At 42.8% G+C, this 20,518-nt stretch overlaps 1 protein-coding gene across 1 annotated transcript in view; it reads right to left on the bottom strand.

Annotated features, from left to right (window-relative positions):
* CFAP299 (cilia and flagella associated protein 299) overlaps nt 1-20,518 on the bottom strand; it is a 349,756-nt gene that overhangs the window by 62,891 nt on the left and 266,347 nt on the right. The window contains exon 5 of the mRNA XM_058193437.1: nt 5,264-5,270. Within this exon, the coding sequence (XP_058049420.1) occupies nt 5,264-5,270 (7 nt within the window). The remainder of the gene's footprint in view (nt 1-5,263; nt 5,271-20,518) is intronic.

The following is a 20,518-nucleotide window of genomic DNA, read 5'->3' as shown; positions in this document are numbered from 1 at the left end:
CAGAGGTTTTTTTTTTTAATTTTTAAAAGCATTTTTTCTTTGGCTGAAAAAAATGCTTTTAAAAGTAAAAAAAAAAACCCTCTGATGATCGCGTAGCTCAGCTGGGATCATCAGAACCCCTTAAATGCATTTTTCTACAACCTCTTTGCCGAAAGAGGTTGTAAAAAAAAAGCTTTTAAAAGGCTCCTCTGGCGATCTCAGCTGCCTGATCGCCAGAACCTTTTCAAAGCATGTTTTCTACAAACTCTTCGGTCGAAGAGGTTGTAAAAAAAATGCTTTTAAAAGGTTCTGGTGATCAGGCAACTCAGCTGGGATCTTCAGAACCCTTTAAAAGCTTTTTTTCCTCTGGCGATCCCAGCTGAGTTGCCTTATCATCACAGGCTTTCAAAAGCATTTTTTACAACCTCTTTGGCCGAAGAGGCTGTAGAAAAAATGCTTTTAAAAGTTAACAAAAAAAAGTTGGCCATGCCCACCCAGTCATATTTCCCCCCAAGCCACGCCCACAGAACCAGTAGTAACAAATTTTACATTTCACCCTGCCCTGCCCCCACCCCACCCCAGATGAGCCACGCGATCATCAGAGGTTTTTTTTTTTAATTTTTAAAAGCATTTTTTCTTTGGCTGAAAAAAATGCTTTTAAAAGTAAAAAAAAACAACCTCTGATGATCGCGTAGCTCAGCTGGGATCATCAGAACCCCTTAAATGCATTTTTCTACAACCTCTTTGCCCAAAGAGGTTGTAAAAAAAAAGCTTTTAAAAGGCTCCTCTGGCGATCTCAGCTGCCTGATCGCCAGAACCTTTTCAAAGCATGTTTTCTACAAACTCTTCGGTCGAAGAGGTTGTAAAAAAAATGCTTTTAAAAGGTTCTGGTGATCAGGCAACTCAGCTGGGATCTTCAGAACCCTTTAAAAGCTTTTTTTCCTCTGGCGATCCCAGCTGAGTTGCCTTATCATCACAGGCTTTCAAAAGCATTTTTTACAACCTCTTTGGCCGAAGAGGCTGTAGAAAAAATGCTTTTAAAAGTTAACAAAAAAAAGTTGGCCATGCCCACCCAGTCATATTTCCCCCCAAGCCACGCCCACAGAACCAGTAGTAACAAATTTTACATTTCACCCCTGCAAATAGTTCTTGTCTTGATGTGTCTAACTTAACCAACATTCAGAGTTTAATTTAATTTTTCTAGGGCTACACGTGGAAGGAAGGAGGAATGCTTGTTTAATACATTTATTAGATTTATATCTTCTCCTGGTAAAGGTAAAGATATACAACAAAAATGTGTATAGTTAAGGCTATGATTTTCCCAGTTGCAATGTATGGCTGTGAAAGTTGGACTGTAAGGAAGGCTGAATGCCAAAGAATTGAGGCCTTTGAACTCTGGTGCTGGAAAAGACTCCTGCGAGTCCCTTGGACTGCAAGGCAATCAAACCGGCCAGTGATCAAACATTTTTAAATGTTCAGTTGACTGAGTTTCATGTTTAATGAATAAAAGAGACAACAGCAACAACAACAACAACAACAACAACAACAATTGAATCCTCTACAATTCCAGAACTCCTCAAAAAGCCTCTAAAACAGGGGTAGTCAACCTTTTTATACCTACCGCCCACTTTTGTATCTCTGTTAGTAGTAAAATTTTCTAACCCCCCACCGGTTCCACAGTAATGCGCCGTGTATCATCGTCTGCGCATGCCTCTCGCGCATCGTGGATTGGGTTTGGGGGGGAGCGCCAGCTACCAGCTCTGCTTGTCTGTTACAGCTGGGTGGTATGGGGGGAGATGCGTGAGCTATTCTGGGACGAGGCTCTTTTGTTTGCGGTCACACTATAGCGCCATTTAGTTTCACTTACGTAACGTGAACTAAACTTATGCGCGGGCGATACAAATAGTATATTTTCAGAAATTTAAATTGTCACAGAGAATTTTACGAAATCCTAATGAAAATGTTTTTAAATAATGCTATGAAAATTTTTTTAAAAAAAGGAAAGTGCTTCAGTATCAGACAAAACCCCTACTGCCCACCATGAAAGCTGGAACGCCCACTAGTGGGCGGTAGGGACCAGGTTGACTACCACTGCTCTAAAAGAACGCCTCCTTCGTATCTCAACTGTCCTACAAGGGAAATTCCATGCAAAGGCTTTCCAACGCAAAGCAATACCACATATTACCCATGAGTATCAGGTTGCATACCCAGGATTCATTAGCCTATGAGACTTTTCACCATGACATGCGAGGGGGAAAAAAACCCTGGATCACCATATGACCCGCTTTGTTTTTAAACAAACAAATAAGCAAGCAAGCAAACAATAATGGAGCTGGAGGAATAGAAAGAGACCATTAATCCTCATTTCATTGGTCTGTCAGTCACGGTACTTGTGAATCTGAATTGTGTCAAAGGAACAGCTTTGCTATGTTTTCCTAAGCGCATAACCCCTTCTTTGTGGTTTGGGAAACATTTCTATTTGTAATCTTTCTTTCTTTCTTTTTCTTTTTTTGAAAAAAGCTGCATGAGATATCAGTTATGTGGTATAACAGCACAGATTCCTGATTTAGCATCTTAAGCTCGTGTCCTTAACCAATCTGCCATGCTGTTAAAATGTTTCATCTTAGAATGTGCTCCATCGGAGATTTATTTAATGATCTCCAAACATTTGCCCTTTGCTATTAGCTCACATTTCTTCATAACTCTTAGAAGCAGAGGCCAGGTCAGAGTAAGAGATTTCTCCTCTATCAGTTAATCACATTCCACAGTGTTTATCTCTCTGACAGATTTTTAAGATGGTTTTGAGTGGGGGTATCAGTGTACAATCAGTGCAACAGAACATCCGTATGTAACACAAAGCTGCATATAAACAAACCAATGTAAAAATCCAGCATTAAACTTCAACACTTTTTTAAAGACATCAACGAAGAATCAATATTATCTGTTTAAAGCAGAGGTGTCAAACTCAATTTCATTGACAGCCACATCAGAGCCGTGGTTGACTTGCGGGAGTAGGGAGCTGGGTGGGCGTGGCTGACTAGATAGGTGTGGCCAACTGGGTGGGCGTGGCCAGCTTGATGCCACTCACTGGGTGTGGGCGACTGGGTGGGCGTGGCCAGCTTGACACCACTCCCCATACTGCTGGCATGTTTCCTCTGCATTGGGTAGACCGGACTTAGATTTTCCTTGCGGGCTGGATCCGAACACATTACGGGCCAGATCCAGCCTGCAGGCCTTGTGTTTGACACCCCTGGTTTAAAGTATGTTTTTTTTCACAAACTTGGCAACTTTAAGATGGGTGGACTTCAACTCCCAGAATTGTCTGGCCAGCACACTGGCCAGAGATATTCTGGGAGATGAAATCCACTCATTTTAAAGTTGTCAGGGTTGAGAAACACTAATTTAAAGTCTGATTAAAGTCCAATTTAAAGTCTGTCCAGAAACTGGACAGAAGAGATAAGCGGACATAAGGTGGACTTGAAACCAGAGACGTTCTTACTTGGGATACTAACCAGAACTTATAGGAAAGATATTCAGTATTTGGTATTTCACATAATTACGGTGGCAAAGATTGCCTAAGCACAGCTCTGGAAAAATGAAAAGATACCAAGAGAAGAAGAAACAATTCTGGAGAAAATTCTGGACTGTGCGGAGATGGATAAATTAAAGAAAGAAATAAAGGAAAAGGAAAATACAGAATATTATCAAATATGGACCAAATGGTACGAGTGGTTGGAGAATAGGAAAACTGAATAGAAAAAAAAGGATGGAGAAGAGAAGATAACAAATGTGTAAAATATTGTAAATAAATGAAACTAGATGTAAAGGGACGATAAAATCAAAGATAAAATCAAAGATTATTTAAATTATTTAAAAAATAGGAAAAAAGAAGGAAAAAAGGGAATGTATAAAGCAGAAAGCTGAAGGAACGAAATCTTCATGTAAAAAGAAAACACAGATTATGTGTTTATGTTATATATATTTGTCTTGTGTTTTGTTATGGTAAAAAACCAATAAAAACTTTTTTTTAAAAAAAAGTCTGATTAAAGATGGTGGCATACAGTCTGTATATAATAAAGCTGTAGCTCTAATCCAAAATATGTTTTTTTGAGGGGGGAGGAAGATCAAGAAATAAGATCGCAGTGCAAGAATTCCTATCTTTAAATAGCGGAATCTAAAGGACAGCATTAGGAAGATAAATAAAACGTTCAAATCCTTGGCTATGCTTCAAGCTGTATTTCTTTGCACCAAGGACTTTCCTGGACCTCTGAGGCAGTTCAAGATCTTTTTGGTTCTATGAATAGTCAAAACGACCTTGTTTAAAGTATAAAAAGAAAAATCGGGGAAAACTGGTTGAGCATTAAAGGGGCATCTAATCTTGAAGTGGGCTGCTGCAGTCGAACGATAGGATCAGCTTTCAATCTATTCACTAGACAGCATGCAGCTATGCTTAGCACAATAATTCTTGACCTTTATTATATGTTTGACTAGAAAATCATCTCCAATGGATTTAAAATATTCAATATGGCAAGCCAGCTGATCCTAAAACAGGGTTTCAGAACCAGCTATATTATGCCACTCTGGTGCAGAATGCAAACTTAAAGGGGAAAAAAAATCTGACTGTTAGAAACGCAACTTTCATACCATATTTTAACAGTAACAGTTTATGTATTAATTTATTAATTTAATTTCTATACCGCCCTTCTCCCAAAGGACTCAGGGCGGTTTACAGCCAGATAAAAACACAATTATACACATAGCACAAAAATTAAAAACAGATTTTTAAAAATCTGATTCATATTAGGCCAAAATAAAAACTTAAAATCAATAATAAAGCTATAATAAACCCCTGTTAAAATTACTATTACTTTAAGACAGCCCTGCGCGGTAAAACAAAAAAGTCTTCAACTCGCGGCAGAAGGTCCAGAGGTCAGGGAGTTGTCGTATCCCTGGAGGCAGCTCATTCCAGAGGGCAGGTGGCCCCACAGAGAAGGCCCTCCCCCTGGGGGTCACCAGTCGACATTGTTTGGCTGATGGCACCCTGAGGAGGCCCTCCCTATGGGATTCAGTGACAGTAACAGAGTTGGAAGGGACCTTGGAGGTCATCTAGTCCAACCCCCCCTGTATTAGGGATTCGAACCGCCGAACTGCCAACCTTTCTGATTGACAAGCTCAGTGTCTTATTAGTAAATTACTATCAGAAAAAAAGTACATTAAGATTGATATGATTCTATACAAGCCTGGATACCAAAGTTAAAAAATTGGTTAAGGAAGAAGGAATAACATAATAGCTTCTTATTTGTATATGAATCATTACAAAGGCAAAAAAAAATATGGAATTAAAAATGGCACAACGGAGGAACAAGTTCTTTACGGAGTATGGGAGAATTATTAGTTCCTTTAAAAAAAAAAGGAAAAAGAAAAGCAAAACGAAAGCAAACTATTCCCCAAAGAAGGATTTGGAAATAGCCTAAAATTCAATACACAGATTTAATGGCTGGAAAATTAAACTCCAGCAGGCCTAATTGTCCTTTGGCAGCCTACAGACTTTCTCTGTAGATTTAATAAAAACAGGGTTAAGAATTGTTCTTCTGCAAAATCTAGCCAGATGCTTCTCTGTCTGTATGTGTTTTACATAACTGAGGCAAAAACTGTTTAAGGCAGTTAAGTGTGATTTGATTATTAGACATTTTTGATAACACAATGGAATAGCAGTGTGCAAAATTGAGTATTTATTGAAGCAGCTATGTCAGGGGTGAAATCTTTATTTTATTTTTTATTTTATTTATTTTATTTTGTCACAACAATATATGTAGGAATCATACAAAAAGATTATATAGTATATAAACACATATATGAGTAAATATAAGGAGGTATAAGCATATATATAGGAAGAAGAAAAGAAAAAACAATAGGACAGGAACAGTAGGCACGTTTGTGCGCTTATGCACGCCCCTTATGGTCCTCTTAGGAATGGGGTGAGGTCAATAGTAGGAAGTTTTTGGATAAAACTTTTAGGATTATGGGAAGAGACCACAAAGTCAAGTAAAGTATTCCAAGCACTGATGATTCTGTTACAGAAGTCATGTTTTCTGCAATCTAGATTAAAGCGGTTGACATTAAGTTTAAATCTATTAGTTGCTCTAGTATTATTGCAATTAAAGCTGAAGTAGTCTTTAACAGGAAGGACATTACAATAGATGATTCTGTGAGTTAAGCTTAGGTCTTGTCGAAGGCGACGGAGTTCCAAGTTTTCTAAGCCTAGGATTTCAAGTCTGGTGGGATAGGGTATTTTATTGTTTTCAGAGGAATGGAGAACTTTTCTTGTAAAATATTTCTGGACACGTTCAATTGTATTGATGTCAGAGATGTGGTGAGGGTTCCAAACAGGCGAGCTGTATTCTAGAATTGGTCTAGCAAATGTTTTATATGCTCTGGTTAGTAGTGTGGTGTTTTTGGAAAAGAAGCTACGCAAAATTAGGTTTACAACTCTTAGAGCTTTTTTTGCTATGTAGTCGCAGTGGGCTTTGGCACTTAGATCATTTGACATGAAAACTCCAAGGTCTTTAACGGGATGGGGGTCGTCTGTAAGGTAATGTCCATCTAGTATGTACTTAGTTTTTGGATTCTTTTTTCCTATATGTAAGACTGAGCATTTGCTGGTTGAATTCCTACTGATTCGGACCGGTTCAGGCAAACCGCTAAGGATTATGGACATTAGTTACCAAACTGGTAGTAATTACCCCACCCACACCTGACCAGTCACTGTTCACCTCTTCTGGGCGGTTGATATTCCACAGAATTCAATGTTAAATGCAGCAGAGAGAATGCTAACTTTTCTCCCTCCATTCAGAATGGAGCTGCCGCAGCCTGTCCCTTTAAGGGACGTGGTGGCTCAAGGGGCTATGATGCTGAGCTTTTCGATTGAAAGGTTGGCAGTTCAGTGGTTCAAATCCCTGGTGCTGCCGTGTAACAGGGTGAGCTCCCGTTACTTGTCCCAGCTTCTGCCAACCTAGCAGTTCGAAAGCACGTAAAAAATGCAAGTAGAAAAAATAGGGACCACCTTTGGTGGGAAGGTAACAGCGTTCTGTGAGCCTTTGGTGTTGAGACATGCTGGTCACATGACCACGGAGACGTCTTCGGACAACTCTGGCTCTTCTGCTTTGAAACAGAGATGAGCACTGCCCCCTAGAGTCGGGAACGACTAGCACGTATATGTGAGGGGAACCTTTACCTTTACTTTTACCAGGAGGGAGGGGGACAAGGGACGGGAGCAGCTAGAATGGAGCTGTTTTTGTGAAAGGCAGGAAAATGGGGAAGGGGATTTTCCTGCCTGTCATCCATTCCTCAATCTCAGCACAGACTGAGGGAAGGATGGTAGGCAGGAATATTCCCCTCCTTATTTTCCTGCCATTTGTGACAAGGAGTGGCTAGGAGGGGAGGGGCCAGTGAGGAGCCCCTCGATGTGAGTGATGTCAAATTGGCCACACCCACCCAGTCACATGACCTCCCCCCCGACAAGCCACACCCACAGAACCGGTAGGAGAAATTTTTGAATTACACCCCTGAGCTATGTCCTATTTCACTTAACCTGGCGATTTGCACTTCTGGTTGCCAATAGGCATTAGAATAAGTGAGTCCCATAATTAAGAAAATTCCCAGTTGTTTCTTTGGACAGTTATTTATTGCTAATACTTCGCCAGTCAAGTGGAACTGAGAGTTGAACTATGGGGAACAAGCCATTATGGAGTTTTGAATGCAATTAGGGCTGATTCTCCTTTGTACAAATATTCTTTGATTATGCAAGATTTGATCACTTGCAGCTGAATGTCTGTATCCTGCACCGCAGGAAGTGACATCATGCAAGACTTCAGTTTATGAGGCATGTATAATCTAAAATGACTACCCTCCGCCATAAAGCGCGCACTTGGAATACTGCATCCAGTTTTGGTCGCCATGATATCAAAAAGATGTGGAGACTAGAAAGAATGCAGAGAAGAACAACCAAGATGATGAGGGGACTGGAGGCTAAAACATAAGTAGAACGGTTGCAGGAACTGGTATGTCTAGTTTCATGAAAAGAAGGACTAGGGGAGACATGATAATAGTGTTCCAATGTCTCAGGGGCTGCCACAATGAAGAATCAAACTATTCTCCAAAGCACCTGAGGGCAGGACAAGAAGCAATGGGTGGAAACTAATCAAGGAGAGAAGCAACTTAGAACTAAGCAGAAATTTCCTGATACTAAGAACAATTAATCAATGGAACAACTGGCCTCCAGAAGTTGTGAATGCTCCAGCACTGGAATTTTTTAAGAAGACATTTGTCTGAAATACTAATAGGCCTTCCTGCTTGAGCGCGGCAGGACTAGAAGACCTCAAGATGCCTTCTAGCTCTGTTATTCTGTTGTTTTATGATAAAATGATCAAATCTTCAAGCAGGAGTGGCTATCATGGGAAGGAGATTCAAATCAACCCTCTCAGTGGTTCAGTAAGAAAATGGGATAGTAGAAATGGATCAACCAAATAAACCTTCTTTATATTATCTTAATGAGAGCGCTTTCAGCTTCTTACTGCTTCTGTTCCTTGAGCATAAACAGAGCCCAAACATACATTTTCTTGTGCCTGTGCAAACTTATAAAGATGGATTTAAACAAACTGCTACCTCGTATCATGATCATTCCATCAATGGCAACAGCACTTAGACTTATAGACCACTTTACATGCTTTACAGCCCTCTCTAAGTGGTTATAGAGTTAGCCTCTTGCCCCCAACAATCTGGGTCCTCATTTTACTCACCTCGGAAGGACGGAAGGCTGAGTCAACCTTGAGCCTGGTGAGATTCAAACTGCCAAATTGCAGGCAGCCGGCAGGCAGCAGAAGGAGCCTGCACTCTAACTACTGCCTCACCGCGGCTTAATAATGGAAAATATGTGTTTTCTGTTATCGTTGTGTATTATTGCCTATTGTGGGGCTTTTGTTATCTTCCTTTAACATAATACTGAACCTGAAGAAACATTCTACAAAGTGATTTAAAAAAAAAAATAGTGCCTCCATAAAGATCTGGCTCTGTTAATGTTCTGATTTCTTTTGAATTATGTTATCTGACTAACACATCTTCTATTAATTAGAGCCGGGCGTGTTCTTACATGTTAGAATATATGCCTCTCTTTATCTCCATATTCCTCTGGATGTGAAGCCTGCTTGTCAGCAGAAAACTGAGTTGTAATCTTTTCGAGGCTCTCGTTTTTCTTTCTTTCCCCCAGCAGCCTTTACAGTGATTTGAAAGACTGGAGAAGGATGGAGAGATGTTAATCTTCTCCACTTCGATCATTTCTGAAGGCTGACGGTTCGCCTTCATTGCCCTGCAGGATTCATTTTGAAAATTGGGGTGTGGACCCAGTGGTGGGATTCAAGTAATTTAACAACCGGTTCTCTGCCCTAATGATTTCTTCCAACAACCAGTTCACCAAACTGCTCAGAAAATTAACAACCGGTTCTCCCGAAGTGGTGCGAACTGGCTGAATCCCATCACTGTGTGGACCCCTCCATTACTGCAGGTCCACTAGTCAAGCCATTTTCCTTAGTTTTGGGATCCCTTCAAAAACTCTGCATGAGCGTTCCTGCAAATATCAGAATATGTCAGGGGTGTCAAATTCGATTTCATTGAGGGCCACATCAGGGTTGTGTTTGACCTCGGGGGACTGGGGAGGTGTGGCGTGGCCAGGGGGTATAACCAGCTCAATGTCACTCATCGAGGCTTCGTTTTTGGCTGTGACAGCCTCCTGGAGCCCTCTGCCAGTGAAAATGGAGCCCAGGGATGCCACATGCAACTCAGAGGTGGGTTTCAGCAGGTTCGGACCAGTTCTGGAGAACCGGTAGCAGAAATTTTGAGTAGTTCGGAGAACCCGTAGTAAAAATTCTGACTGGCCCCGCCCCCATCTATTCTCTGCCTCTCAAGTCCCAGCTGATTGGGAGGAAATGGGGATTTTGCAGTATCCTTCCCCTGCAGTGGGGTGGGAATGGAGATTTTACGGTATCCTTCCCCTGCCACACCCACCAAGCCACACCCACAGAACTGGTAGTAAAAAAAATTGAAACCCACCACTGATGCGGCCTCCCCAATCTCCGTTTTTACTGGCAGAGGGTTGCAAGCCATTGGAGCCAAAAAACGGATGAGTGACATCGAGGCTGGCCACGCCCTCCCAGCCCCCCGAGGTCGAACACAACCCCGCCGCAGCCCTCAGTGAAACCGAGTTTGACACCGCATATGGTCCTCTCAAGCTCCATTTTCGCTGCCAGAGGCACCGTGGGCCAATCCTTTGCTGTTTCCAGGATGGGACCGCAGGCCAGATCTAAGCTCCCCCCACGGACTAGATGCTGCCTGCGGGTTTTGAGTTTGACACCCCTGGAATACGTCAGTGGGTCTTCCCAGAGAGAAGGGAGAAAGGGAAAAAAGGACCTCCTACCACATTATTACTTGAAACATCTTGAGAAGCCATTACAAGCCATAAAAAGACTCCCCACCCCCCCACCCCTAACGGTGTTTGTAATGTACAGGCACAAGTGCATCACTTAAGAGTCAGAAGAACAATGCATTTTTGGTCTGCTGTGGTTGACTGCTTGGCTCCCTGCCCTGCTATTTCATTTCCCAAACTTGTTATTAGAGTACAAGTTGGAACTTCCATCTCTGAATGAGATGGGTTGAGAGAAAAGATCTTTTTTTTTTCTCTTCAGAGTCCAGCATTAAAAAGCCACACATGGTAGAACTATCGTAGGGATGAGAAAAATTAACAGGACTCCCGGATGTACTGTACATTTATTTTCTCTTTCACAAACACACACAACTCCACATCGACACTGTGAGACCTAGGTCACAGTTCTCTAACTTTACTCTTTTAGCTATGTGGGGCTTACTAACTCCGTCATTCTTAGCTTTCCATCTTTCCTTCTCAATGTCTGTATATATTTTTTAACTTGTTGGCTAAGGCAAAACATGTTTTTGATTTTATAGTTGGAAAAGGGGTTGGGAAATATATTGAAATGGTTCACATATATTTGTGGTGAGTTAGTCTTCTAGCAGCGTTTATAAATTAGGAGTCATTTATACTTCTTTAGCATCTATGATTAAATTTCACTGGTTGAATAACCAGAGGTTTCTCAGGAAAATGCCTCCCAGAGCGGTCTTCCCTTGGGAAAACTCTCAATGCTGTTCAACTTTGGTGGTTTTAAAATATGTGGACTTCAACTCCCAGAATTCCCCAGCTAGTATTGCTGGATTGGGTTGGGTTGGGTTGAGTTTTGGGAGTTGAAGTCCACACACCTTGAAGTGAGAAGTGGAGAAAGACTGCTCTAGGGAAATGTAAGAATTTACATTAAACTACCTGGAATTATCCTTGGTAAGATGGGCAGCCAGGGGTGGGATTCAGCCTGTTTTGATGAACCGGATGCAAATTTTATATCTGGTTCGCCGAACCGGTAGTTGCAAGGACTGGCTGGCCCTAACCACTTTGCCACTCCGCTCCCAGGAGTCTCCATGCAACCTGTTTTGGATGCCATGTAAGTGCAGCATCCCCATGGAGGTTCTGGGAGGGCGAAAAATGGGCTTCCTGGAAGTTCTGAAGTCCAGAAACTGGTACATTTCTGGACTCTGGAGGGTCCCTGGAGCCTGTTTTTGCCCTCCTGGAGGCTTGAGGAAAGCATCGGAATTTGTGGAGAGTGAAAACGACCTTCCACCATGGTGCAGGAGGGCAAGTAGGCCACGCCCACCATGGCCACGCCCACCCAGCAATCAGGCAGAAAACCGGTTACTAAAATTTTTGAATACTACCCCTGTGGGCAGCCAATAAATTTTATAAACAAACAAACAAACAAACAAACAAACAAACATACATTTATAATATACTGGCAAATGAGGAAAGACTGGAGTCCTGGAGATATTGCACATGCATAAAGGTACCTACTGTTCCTGTCCTATTGTTTCCTTTCGTTATATCCAATTAATATAGTTATTAAATACTCGTACTCATATATATGCTTATATATTGTATAGTTATTTCATGCTAATGCTTATATATACTGTGTGACAAATAAATAAATAAATAAATAAATAAATAAATAAATAAATAAATAAATAAATAAATAAATAAATGTGACTTGCGTACTTGTGTCAAGACGTTATGATGTAAGTACTACGAAGGAACCTTTGCGTAATGATGCCATGATATTATGTCATTTCGATGTCAGCATAGCATATTATGGATGCTGCTACCTGGAGATATCTGTAATTTGGTTCTTGATTAGAATCCATCGCATTAGGTAGACTGATGCCTAGTGAGGTGTTTTGTTGTTGTTTTTTTCACAAAAACTGGCAAAATATTTCTAGGCCTCATTGCAGGCTTTGAGGGATTTGCTTCCTGACAGAAGGCTTGCTCACTGAATTGGCCTTGGGTTTTCTTGCTGACAAGAACGAGGATATATTCAGAAAGACCTTCCTTTCGTATGGTAGTCCTCGGCAATCAAAGCCTAAACATATATTTAACGTATTTTTCTCTCACCTTTCCAAATCAATGGATATTTCCTATCTTTTCAAGGTCATGAGAAGCAATTAAGAGTAATGCATCAATGTGCTTATCAAATTTGCATGGCTGCCCATCTCACTCAAAGGGCCTCTGATGGGGTGCAATAAAACCAACAATTAAAAAAGTTCTATGGAGACCACTGAAAACAATTAAAGGTAAAGGTAAAGGTTCCCCCGCACATATGTGCTAGTCGTTCCCGACTCTAGAGGGCGATGCTCATCTCCGTTTCAAAGCCGAAGAGCCAGCGCTGTCCGAAGACGTCTCCGTGGTCATGTGGCCAGCATGACTCAACGCCAAAGGCGCACGGAATGCTGTTACCTTCCCACCGAAAGTGGTCCGTATTTTTCTACTTGCATTTTTTACGTGCTTTCGAACTGCGAGGTTGGCAGAAGCTGTGACAGGTAATAGGAGCTCATCCTGTTACGCGGCACTAGGGATTCGAACCGCTGAACTGCCAACCTTTCAATCAACAAGCCCAGCGTCTTAGCCACTGAGCCACCACATCCCTTATAATCAAAGCCTAAACATATATTTACGATCTTTTCCTCCCACCTTTCCAAATCAATGGATATTTCCTGTCTTTTCAAGGTCCTGAGAAGCAATTAAGTGTAATGAATCAATGCGCTTATCAAATTTGCATGGCTGCCCATCTCACCCAAAGGGCCTCTGGTGGGGTACAATAAAACCAACAATTTAAAAAAAAAGTCTATGGAGACCACTGAAAACAGTTAGATTTACTTTAAAAAAATGAAATTGCAAGAAGGAATTGCATCAGAATGTTACAGAATGTGATGTGGCCAACACAAGAGGTCCCACTTGCTAAGGTATCCTTAGGCCTGTTTGGGGTGGGGGTGGGGAACCACATTGGAAGGGATTTTTGGAAAGTCACAAGATGTGATGGGATGCAATGAGGAGGTGGATCTGCAGGACGGAGTGGGACGCATTTCAGTGGCGTAAGAGGCAACTCAGCCTCAGATATTTTGTGTGAGAGAAAGAGGCTGAAGACAGCCCCTCCTTAATAGTTCAGAGTATATGGTAGATTTTATTTATTTTTTATTTTTATTTATTTTATTAAATTTTTATACCGCCCTTCTCCCGAAGGACTCAGGGCGGTGTACAGCCAGAAATAAAATACAAGATATATACAATTAAAAGGAATTAAAATATAGCAATTACTAAACGGCTGATAGTTAAAAATGAATTTAAAATTTAAAATATTAATAAAACCCCAATATAAAATCAAACTATTATGCCAGTCCCGCTTGAGTAAATAAATATGTTTTTAGCTCACGACGGAAGGTCCGAAGATCAGGCACTTGACGTAGGCCAGGGGGGAGTTCATTCCAGAGCGTCGATGCTCCCACAGAGAAGGCCCTACTCCTGGGGGCCGCCAGCCGACATTGTTTGGCGGACGGCACCCTGAGGAGACCCTCTCTGTGAGAGCATACGGGTCGGTGGGAGGCATACGGTAACAGCAGGTGGTCTCGTAAGTACCCGGGTCCTAAGCCATGGAGCACTTTAAAGGTGGTAACCAGAATCTTGAAGCGCACCCGAAAGACCACAGGAAGCCAGTGCAGACTACGGAGCAGTGGTGGTACGTGGGAGCCTCGAGCGGCTCCCATTACTACTCGCGCAGATAGATGCAGATAGTAGGGCCTTCAGTCTACAAGGTTTTGTCTATAGGTGTGAAACAATGTAAGGTTTATTTTGACAAAATTACCATTTGTCATACTTGGTTTTAGGCATAATATAAAGGTTGGAGCTAATCTTATCCTCAAGGGGGATGGTGTTCTAAAGGGCTTGTCCCCTGGGTTCTCTCAGGTGGAACTCTTTAATAGACAGTCTGCCAGGCCTAAGCAACCAGATCAGCAGGTGAAGTGTTCAAATTGACTACTTTATTGTATTCTGCCTACAGTACAAGAATCTCCCTAGACTGTTCACCTTCCCTTGGGAACAGGTAGATATGGTTTCATGGAAGTTAAGATGGGGTCGGTCCTTGTTCTCTTGCATCTGTTCAACAACTCTAGTCTACCTCCTGGCTTGGATTACTCCTCCTTGCCTGGTTGGGAGTTTTCCAGCAGTTCCTGCATCGTTTATCTCCTGCTAAATGTGATGGACCATATACTATGTCAAGGTGATAATTTAAGAGCTGACCAGCTGATGCAATGAGGGGAATGAGTCAGTGGGGTTTTTTTTGGCTGTTATCCCTTTAACAGCCTGCTAGAGTGTTCGGTCTGTTTGTCGAGTTTCTTCCCTGCTGTAATTGCTGTTTGTTTAAATACTGCTTGTAGCATATTTATGTATAAGGTAAAGGTTCCCCTCGCACATATGTGCTAGTCATTCCCGACTCTAGGGGGCGGCGCTCATCTCCGTTTCAAAGCCAAAGAGCCAGCGCTGTCCGAAGACATCTCCGTGGTCATGTGGCTGGCATGACTCAACGCCAAAGGTGCACGAAACACTGTTCCCTTCCCACCAAAGGTGGTCCCTATTTTTCTACTTGCATTTTTTACCTGCTTTCAAACTGCTAGGTTGGCAGAAGCTGGGACAAGTAAAGGGAGCTCACCCCGTTACATGGCACTAGGGATTCGAACCGCTGAACTGCCAACCTTTCGATCGACAAGCTCAGAGTCTTAGCCAACTGAGCTACGCATCCCATATGTTTATGTATAGTATTCCTATATTCCTATTGTAGATAAAGACCACTATTTGATACAAACCACTGTTGACTGTACTTGCTGTACTCGTGATAGAACTGTGCACACCAGTAGTGGGTTCCAAGTACCTTCGCTACTGGTTTGGAACTGTGAGTGAGCGTGTGCACGTGCTCGCTTCGCTCATGCACAGTGCTTCTGCACATGCGCAGAGCGTCCGTAATGATATCCGGGTAGGTGGGCAGAACCTCCTGCCGCAGCCACTACCGGTTCACCTGAACCGGTGCGAACCGGTAGAAACCCACCACTGGTGCACACTCTGACTTGCTGCTTCTCTCCAGCTCTCCAGTTCTCCAACATACCGTTTCCTGACTCAGCAGTTTCATTTCTAACACGTGTAGCCTTCAAGATCATCATTCCACACCATTGGCTCGGATGGCGAGACCTGGAGTTCAGCATCTGGATGGCTTAATGAGGGGTGTGTGTGTCTCTAAGTAAGGGGCTACTAACTAAGAAATTCAAAAAGTCAGTTTCACAGACGGGTTCTGAATTTGAAGTTAGTCGTCGTACGAACTCCCAACGTTAGATTGTTTAGGATTGTCTCCGAAGCAGCTTAACTAGTTCTGCCAGTCTTTCCATTAATGTCTTCAGTTTCAGAAGAGACCAGCTGTTTCATCAGCAACAAAAGACGGCTTGGCATTTATCCTAATGTGATAACAAAGAGCTTTGCCAGGATGTTCAGGACTGCTTTTTTTTTTTTAAACAAAGTAAACTAGGGAGCCTCCTGAGGAATTGCCTTGGTGCTAAGTCCAGGCTTGCCAAATAAGGAAAGAAGCATTTTAGTGCTCTAGTATGTGTAATTTTTTTTTTTTTGCATGACTCATATTTTGTAGAACAGCTGTCCTTCAAAAGGCATCTACCAGATATATTACACTATGTTGTCAGAAGGCTTCTAGGTAGGGAAGGCTGATGCAGAAATTGATAAACCTTCAATTTCACTTGCAAGTATTAGATTACATGAAAGACTGTAAAGATGTATTCTCATATATCTGTCTGGTTTGGGACAGCAACCAAACCAGGACAAGTACAAACTCCAATGGATAGTTAAAACCAATAGTGGGTTTCACTTATCTTCACTGCTGGTTCGGAACTGTGAGCCTATGCCCATGTGTGTTTGCTTTGCACATGTGCGGTGCTTCTGTGCATGCGTAGAGAATTTGTGATGATGTCCGGGCAGGTGGGTGGAGCCTCCTGCCGCCGCTGCTACCAGTTCTCCTGAACCGGGGCGAACCGATAGAAATCCACCACTGGTTAAAACTGCAGAAAGAACAATTGCAACCAGCTTGCCTTCCATAGAAGACCTGAATATTCCACAGGTTGGAAAGAGGGCTGAGAAAACATCTGCAGACCCCTCACATCCAGGACATAAATTTTTCAACTCCTCCCCTCGGGATGGCGCTGTAGGGCAAAACAACTAGACGCAGAGACAGTTTTTCCCCTCGTGCCATCACTCTGCTGAACGCTTAATTTTCGCAGCTCAGTCTAATGTCTATGTCTATATTTACTCATATAGTATAGCTGTAGGATTATTATTTATCCTTCTTAGTATCTTCTTTACTTCTCCCTTTTATAGGTATTATGATTATTATTACTATTATTCTCTCTGTTGCATTGTGTGTACACTGAGTGTTTCTACACTGGAAACAAATTTCTTGTGTGTCTAGACTTGGCCAGCTCAATTCAATTCAATTCAATCCAATTCAACTCAACTCTTCAGTTCAATTCATCATAGTTCACTGAGGCAAGTGAACATCTGTAGTTTTCTTATCAAGTCAAGGTCATTGAACAAGGTTGCCCCAGGCCTTCCTAGTCTCACTAGCAGCAGTACTATGGTAGCTCAGTGGTTAGACTGCAGCACTGTAGGCAAACTCTGCCCACTACCAGGAGTTCAATCCTGACTGACTCAAGGTTGTTCTATCCTTCCAAGGTCAGTAAAATGAGGACCCATATTATTGGGGGCAATATGCTGATGTTTGTAAGTCATTCAGAGAGTGCTGTAAAGCACTACGGAGCGGTCTTTAAGTCTAGATGCTATTGTTAGTATTCTAGAAAAAGGTTTAGTTAATGCCCCTTGGCAAAGCCAAGCCAATACCGTACATTTTTCAGAATAAAGCTATGGTCTTCCCCCATGGAATGATGTATTTTTTATGGAATGCAGGTTTTCTAAAATGCCTACATCCCTCACTATGCTGTCCATTACTGTGTCTCCATTCCACATGACTGTGTAGTAGGAGATGATCAGGCTGAGCTTGAGGGAGGGATCAAACATGTCATCAGTCCTGAGTTCCTTCATACCCACAAGAGACCTAAGTCCAGCCCAACTTGAATCCGACTGACTCTTATCTACCACCTATTGGCTTTGTAGTTGTGGTTCTTTTAGAGCAGGGGTGTCAAACTCAAGGCCCGTGGTCTGGATGCGTCCCATGATGTGGTCGGATCTGGCCCACAGGTCTATCCTGATCTACCCAGTGTGGAGAGGAAAGATCAAGCCAACGTAGCTTCAACCTGGTCTACCCAATGCAAAGAGGAAACATGGCAGCAGTTTGGGGAGTGACATCAAGCTGGCCACGCCCACCCACTTGGCCACACCCACCCAGTTATCCATGCCCCCCCTGTCCGAGATCAACCACAGCCCTGATGCGGCCCTCAATGAAATTGAGTTTGACACCCCTGTTTTAGAGACCTTCGGTTTGCAACAAATCCTGATATTCATTTGAACTGCCTGGGTTTCCCGATTTCCACACTTGACAGACAAAATGGTAATGGCGAAATACTTATTGAAGTGATCTCATGAATCTGGATTGGATTGCGTCCCAAAAATCAAGAGACACCAAGACGACCTGGATTTAAAAATCCATTCCTTATTCCAGAGTACTCAAAAATGAATGATTAGGCAGGTGATTTCGCTGTTTATGGTATGGTTCTCTATTCTTTTCAGCAGGGATTTTTTTTGAGGGGGGGGGAAACGAGGAACAAGTGAAAGCGATTCCAAAGAAAACACTGAATTACACCTGTACCCCATTAGATTATAAATACCAGCAGAGGAAAAAATGACTAAAATTACAACCCAGACTCTGGGTCCATGTTTCAGTGCAAATTTTTTTCTTGCTAACACATTCCTTTCTTTTAACAACTAGAACCAAATGAGTATCATAACACATAAATAATGCTCCCTTGATAAAGGACGGCAATAAAATGGGAAGGGAAGCCTTATAGATCAACTGCAAACTCTTCAAAGAAGACCCCCGAGGGGTTTCAAATATGACCGATGCATTAAATTGTTAATTGTCCAAATCTTTCTCTCTCTCTCTCTCTTTTTTTTTTTCAGGAGGGAGAATTTAACTGGACGACGTTATAACGTGTAGTTTAATGTCTTTTGACAACTTTGGAAAAGTTTTTGGTTTTTGGTTTTTTTTAAATTCACTGTATGGGAAACTTGAGGACAAGAAGGAAGCGCTCCGTTCTGAAGTGAAAGGCTGATCTTTTTACAGTTCTGTTACGAAAATACTTTGTTGCTCTGCAGGGAACATGTGGCTATCCAGATGTGGCTGGACTCTGAGTTTCATCAGTACGCATAGTGCTGAGGAACGATGGGATCCTGTTTCCTGTAATTTTTGGATCCTGCAAAGCTATATTTCAGGGCTAAGGTGAACTCCCTCTCTCTTGCTTTCTTGCCTGGTGGCTTAACCAGGGGTGGTATACACTTACCTTCATTAAAGGTAAAGGTACCTCGCACTTATGTGCTAGTTGTTCCCAACTCTAGGGGGTGGTGCTCACCTCCGTTTCAAAGCCAAAGAGCCAGCGCTGTCTGAAGACATCTCCATGGTCATGTGGCTGGCATGACTCAACGTCAAAGACACACAGAATGCTGTTACCTTCCCACCAAAGGTGGTCCCTATTTTTCTACTTGCATTTTTACGTGCTTTCGAACTGCTAGGTTGGTAGAAGCTGAGACACGTAGCGGGAGCTCACCCTGTTACGCGGCACTAGGGATTCGAACTACTGAACTGCCGACCTTTCGATTGACAAGCTCAGAGTCTTAGCCAACTGAGCCACTGCGTCCCACTCTTATCTTCATTACTGGTTCGCAAATGTGAGCGTGCGCACAGGACATTCTGCGCATGCGCAGGACCTTCCATGTGTGCGCAGAGCATAAAAAACGGGATATGATGACATGCGGGTGGGTGGGCAGAGCCTCCTGACGCCGCCGATACCAGTTTGCCCAAACTGGATAAATCCGGCTGAATACCACCACTGGCCTTAACCACTAAACCAAACTGACTTTCAGTGAAGCATTGAGAAAGGCCTTCCTTCTCTATGAAACCTCAGTCTCGGGTAAGTAGATCGTATATTTTGCCTAATCCATCCCATATTGTATTTTTAACTGGCATGAGCCTCTCCCAGTATGAAGAAATCATATGGCTATGGCACGGAGGAGATAAATTAGATTATATGTACCCTGTCTGCTGTGCGAGAGACAGGTTGGCAGTTGTTAGCAGAAGAGTTTCATCTATGCCGGTCGCTGAAGTTTCAGCAAGCTGAGTTCACGGAGGTTAATTCCTTATCATCTGCTCCTGGAACATGTTATCATATAATCCTTCAGATAATTATGTCTATATGTAGCATAGTGTTCTGTTTCCCTCTCCCAATACTCCCAACAAAAAGTCAGTCAAAGGCCTTCTTTTCAAGTTTATTTACATTTGGCTGGATTCCTTCTGGCACAGAGATGTTCTGGCCACGTCTACCCACGCGCCTGCCAAGTCTCTGGAGATAACTAGGAAATTATAGATAAGGCAAGAGTCACTCACGAATATATTCTTCCCTCCATTGAAACAGTATGCCCGCGCAAATTCACCGCTTTGTCCAAGACAAAAAGCTAGGAAGCTCCGCCTCCTGCTTTATAGCCCCTGTGGGTGTCACTCCATGACTCATCATTCTTTGACCTTGTCCCAATGCCTCCTCTGCTGCGTGCGCCGGTCATGTCTGCGCAGTCTCGCATCAAGCCAAGATTGTTCTTGGGGCGTTGCCAAATCAGAAGGCCTGGGGGAATCAGGCCTTGCCAGCCCCTCCTCCTCCTCCTGGGTGGGTGCCAGGGAGGGAGAGGGCCCAGGGGAAGCAGGCCTTGCCAGCTCCTCCTCCTCACTCTCTGAATCCTCCTCTTCCAGGAGTCCGGGAACCTGGGTCACAACACATAGTTTGGAGACAATCTAGTGCAGGGGTGTCAAACTCAAGGCCCAGGGGCCAGATT

This window comes from Ahaetulla prasina, chromosome 8 (assembly GCF_028640845.1).
Source record: "Ahaetulla prasina isolate Xishuangbanna chromosome 8, ASM2864084v1, whole genome shotgun sequence".
In the NCBI taxonomy this organism is placed as follows: Eukaryota; Metazoa; Chordata; class Lepidosauria; order Squamata; family Colubridae; genus Ahaetulla; species Ahaetulla prasina.
This window is presented reverse-complemented; position numbering and strand designations above follow the sequence as displayed.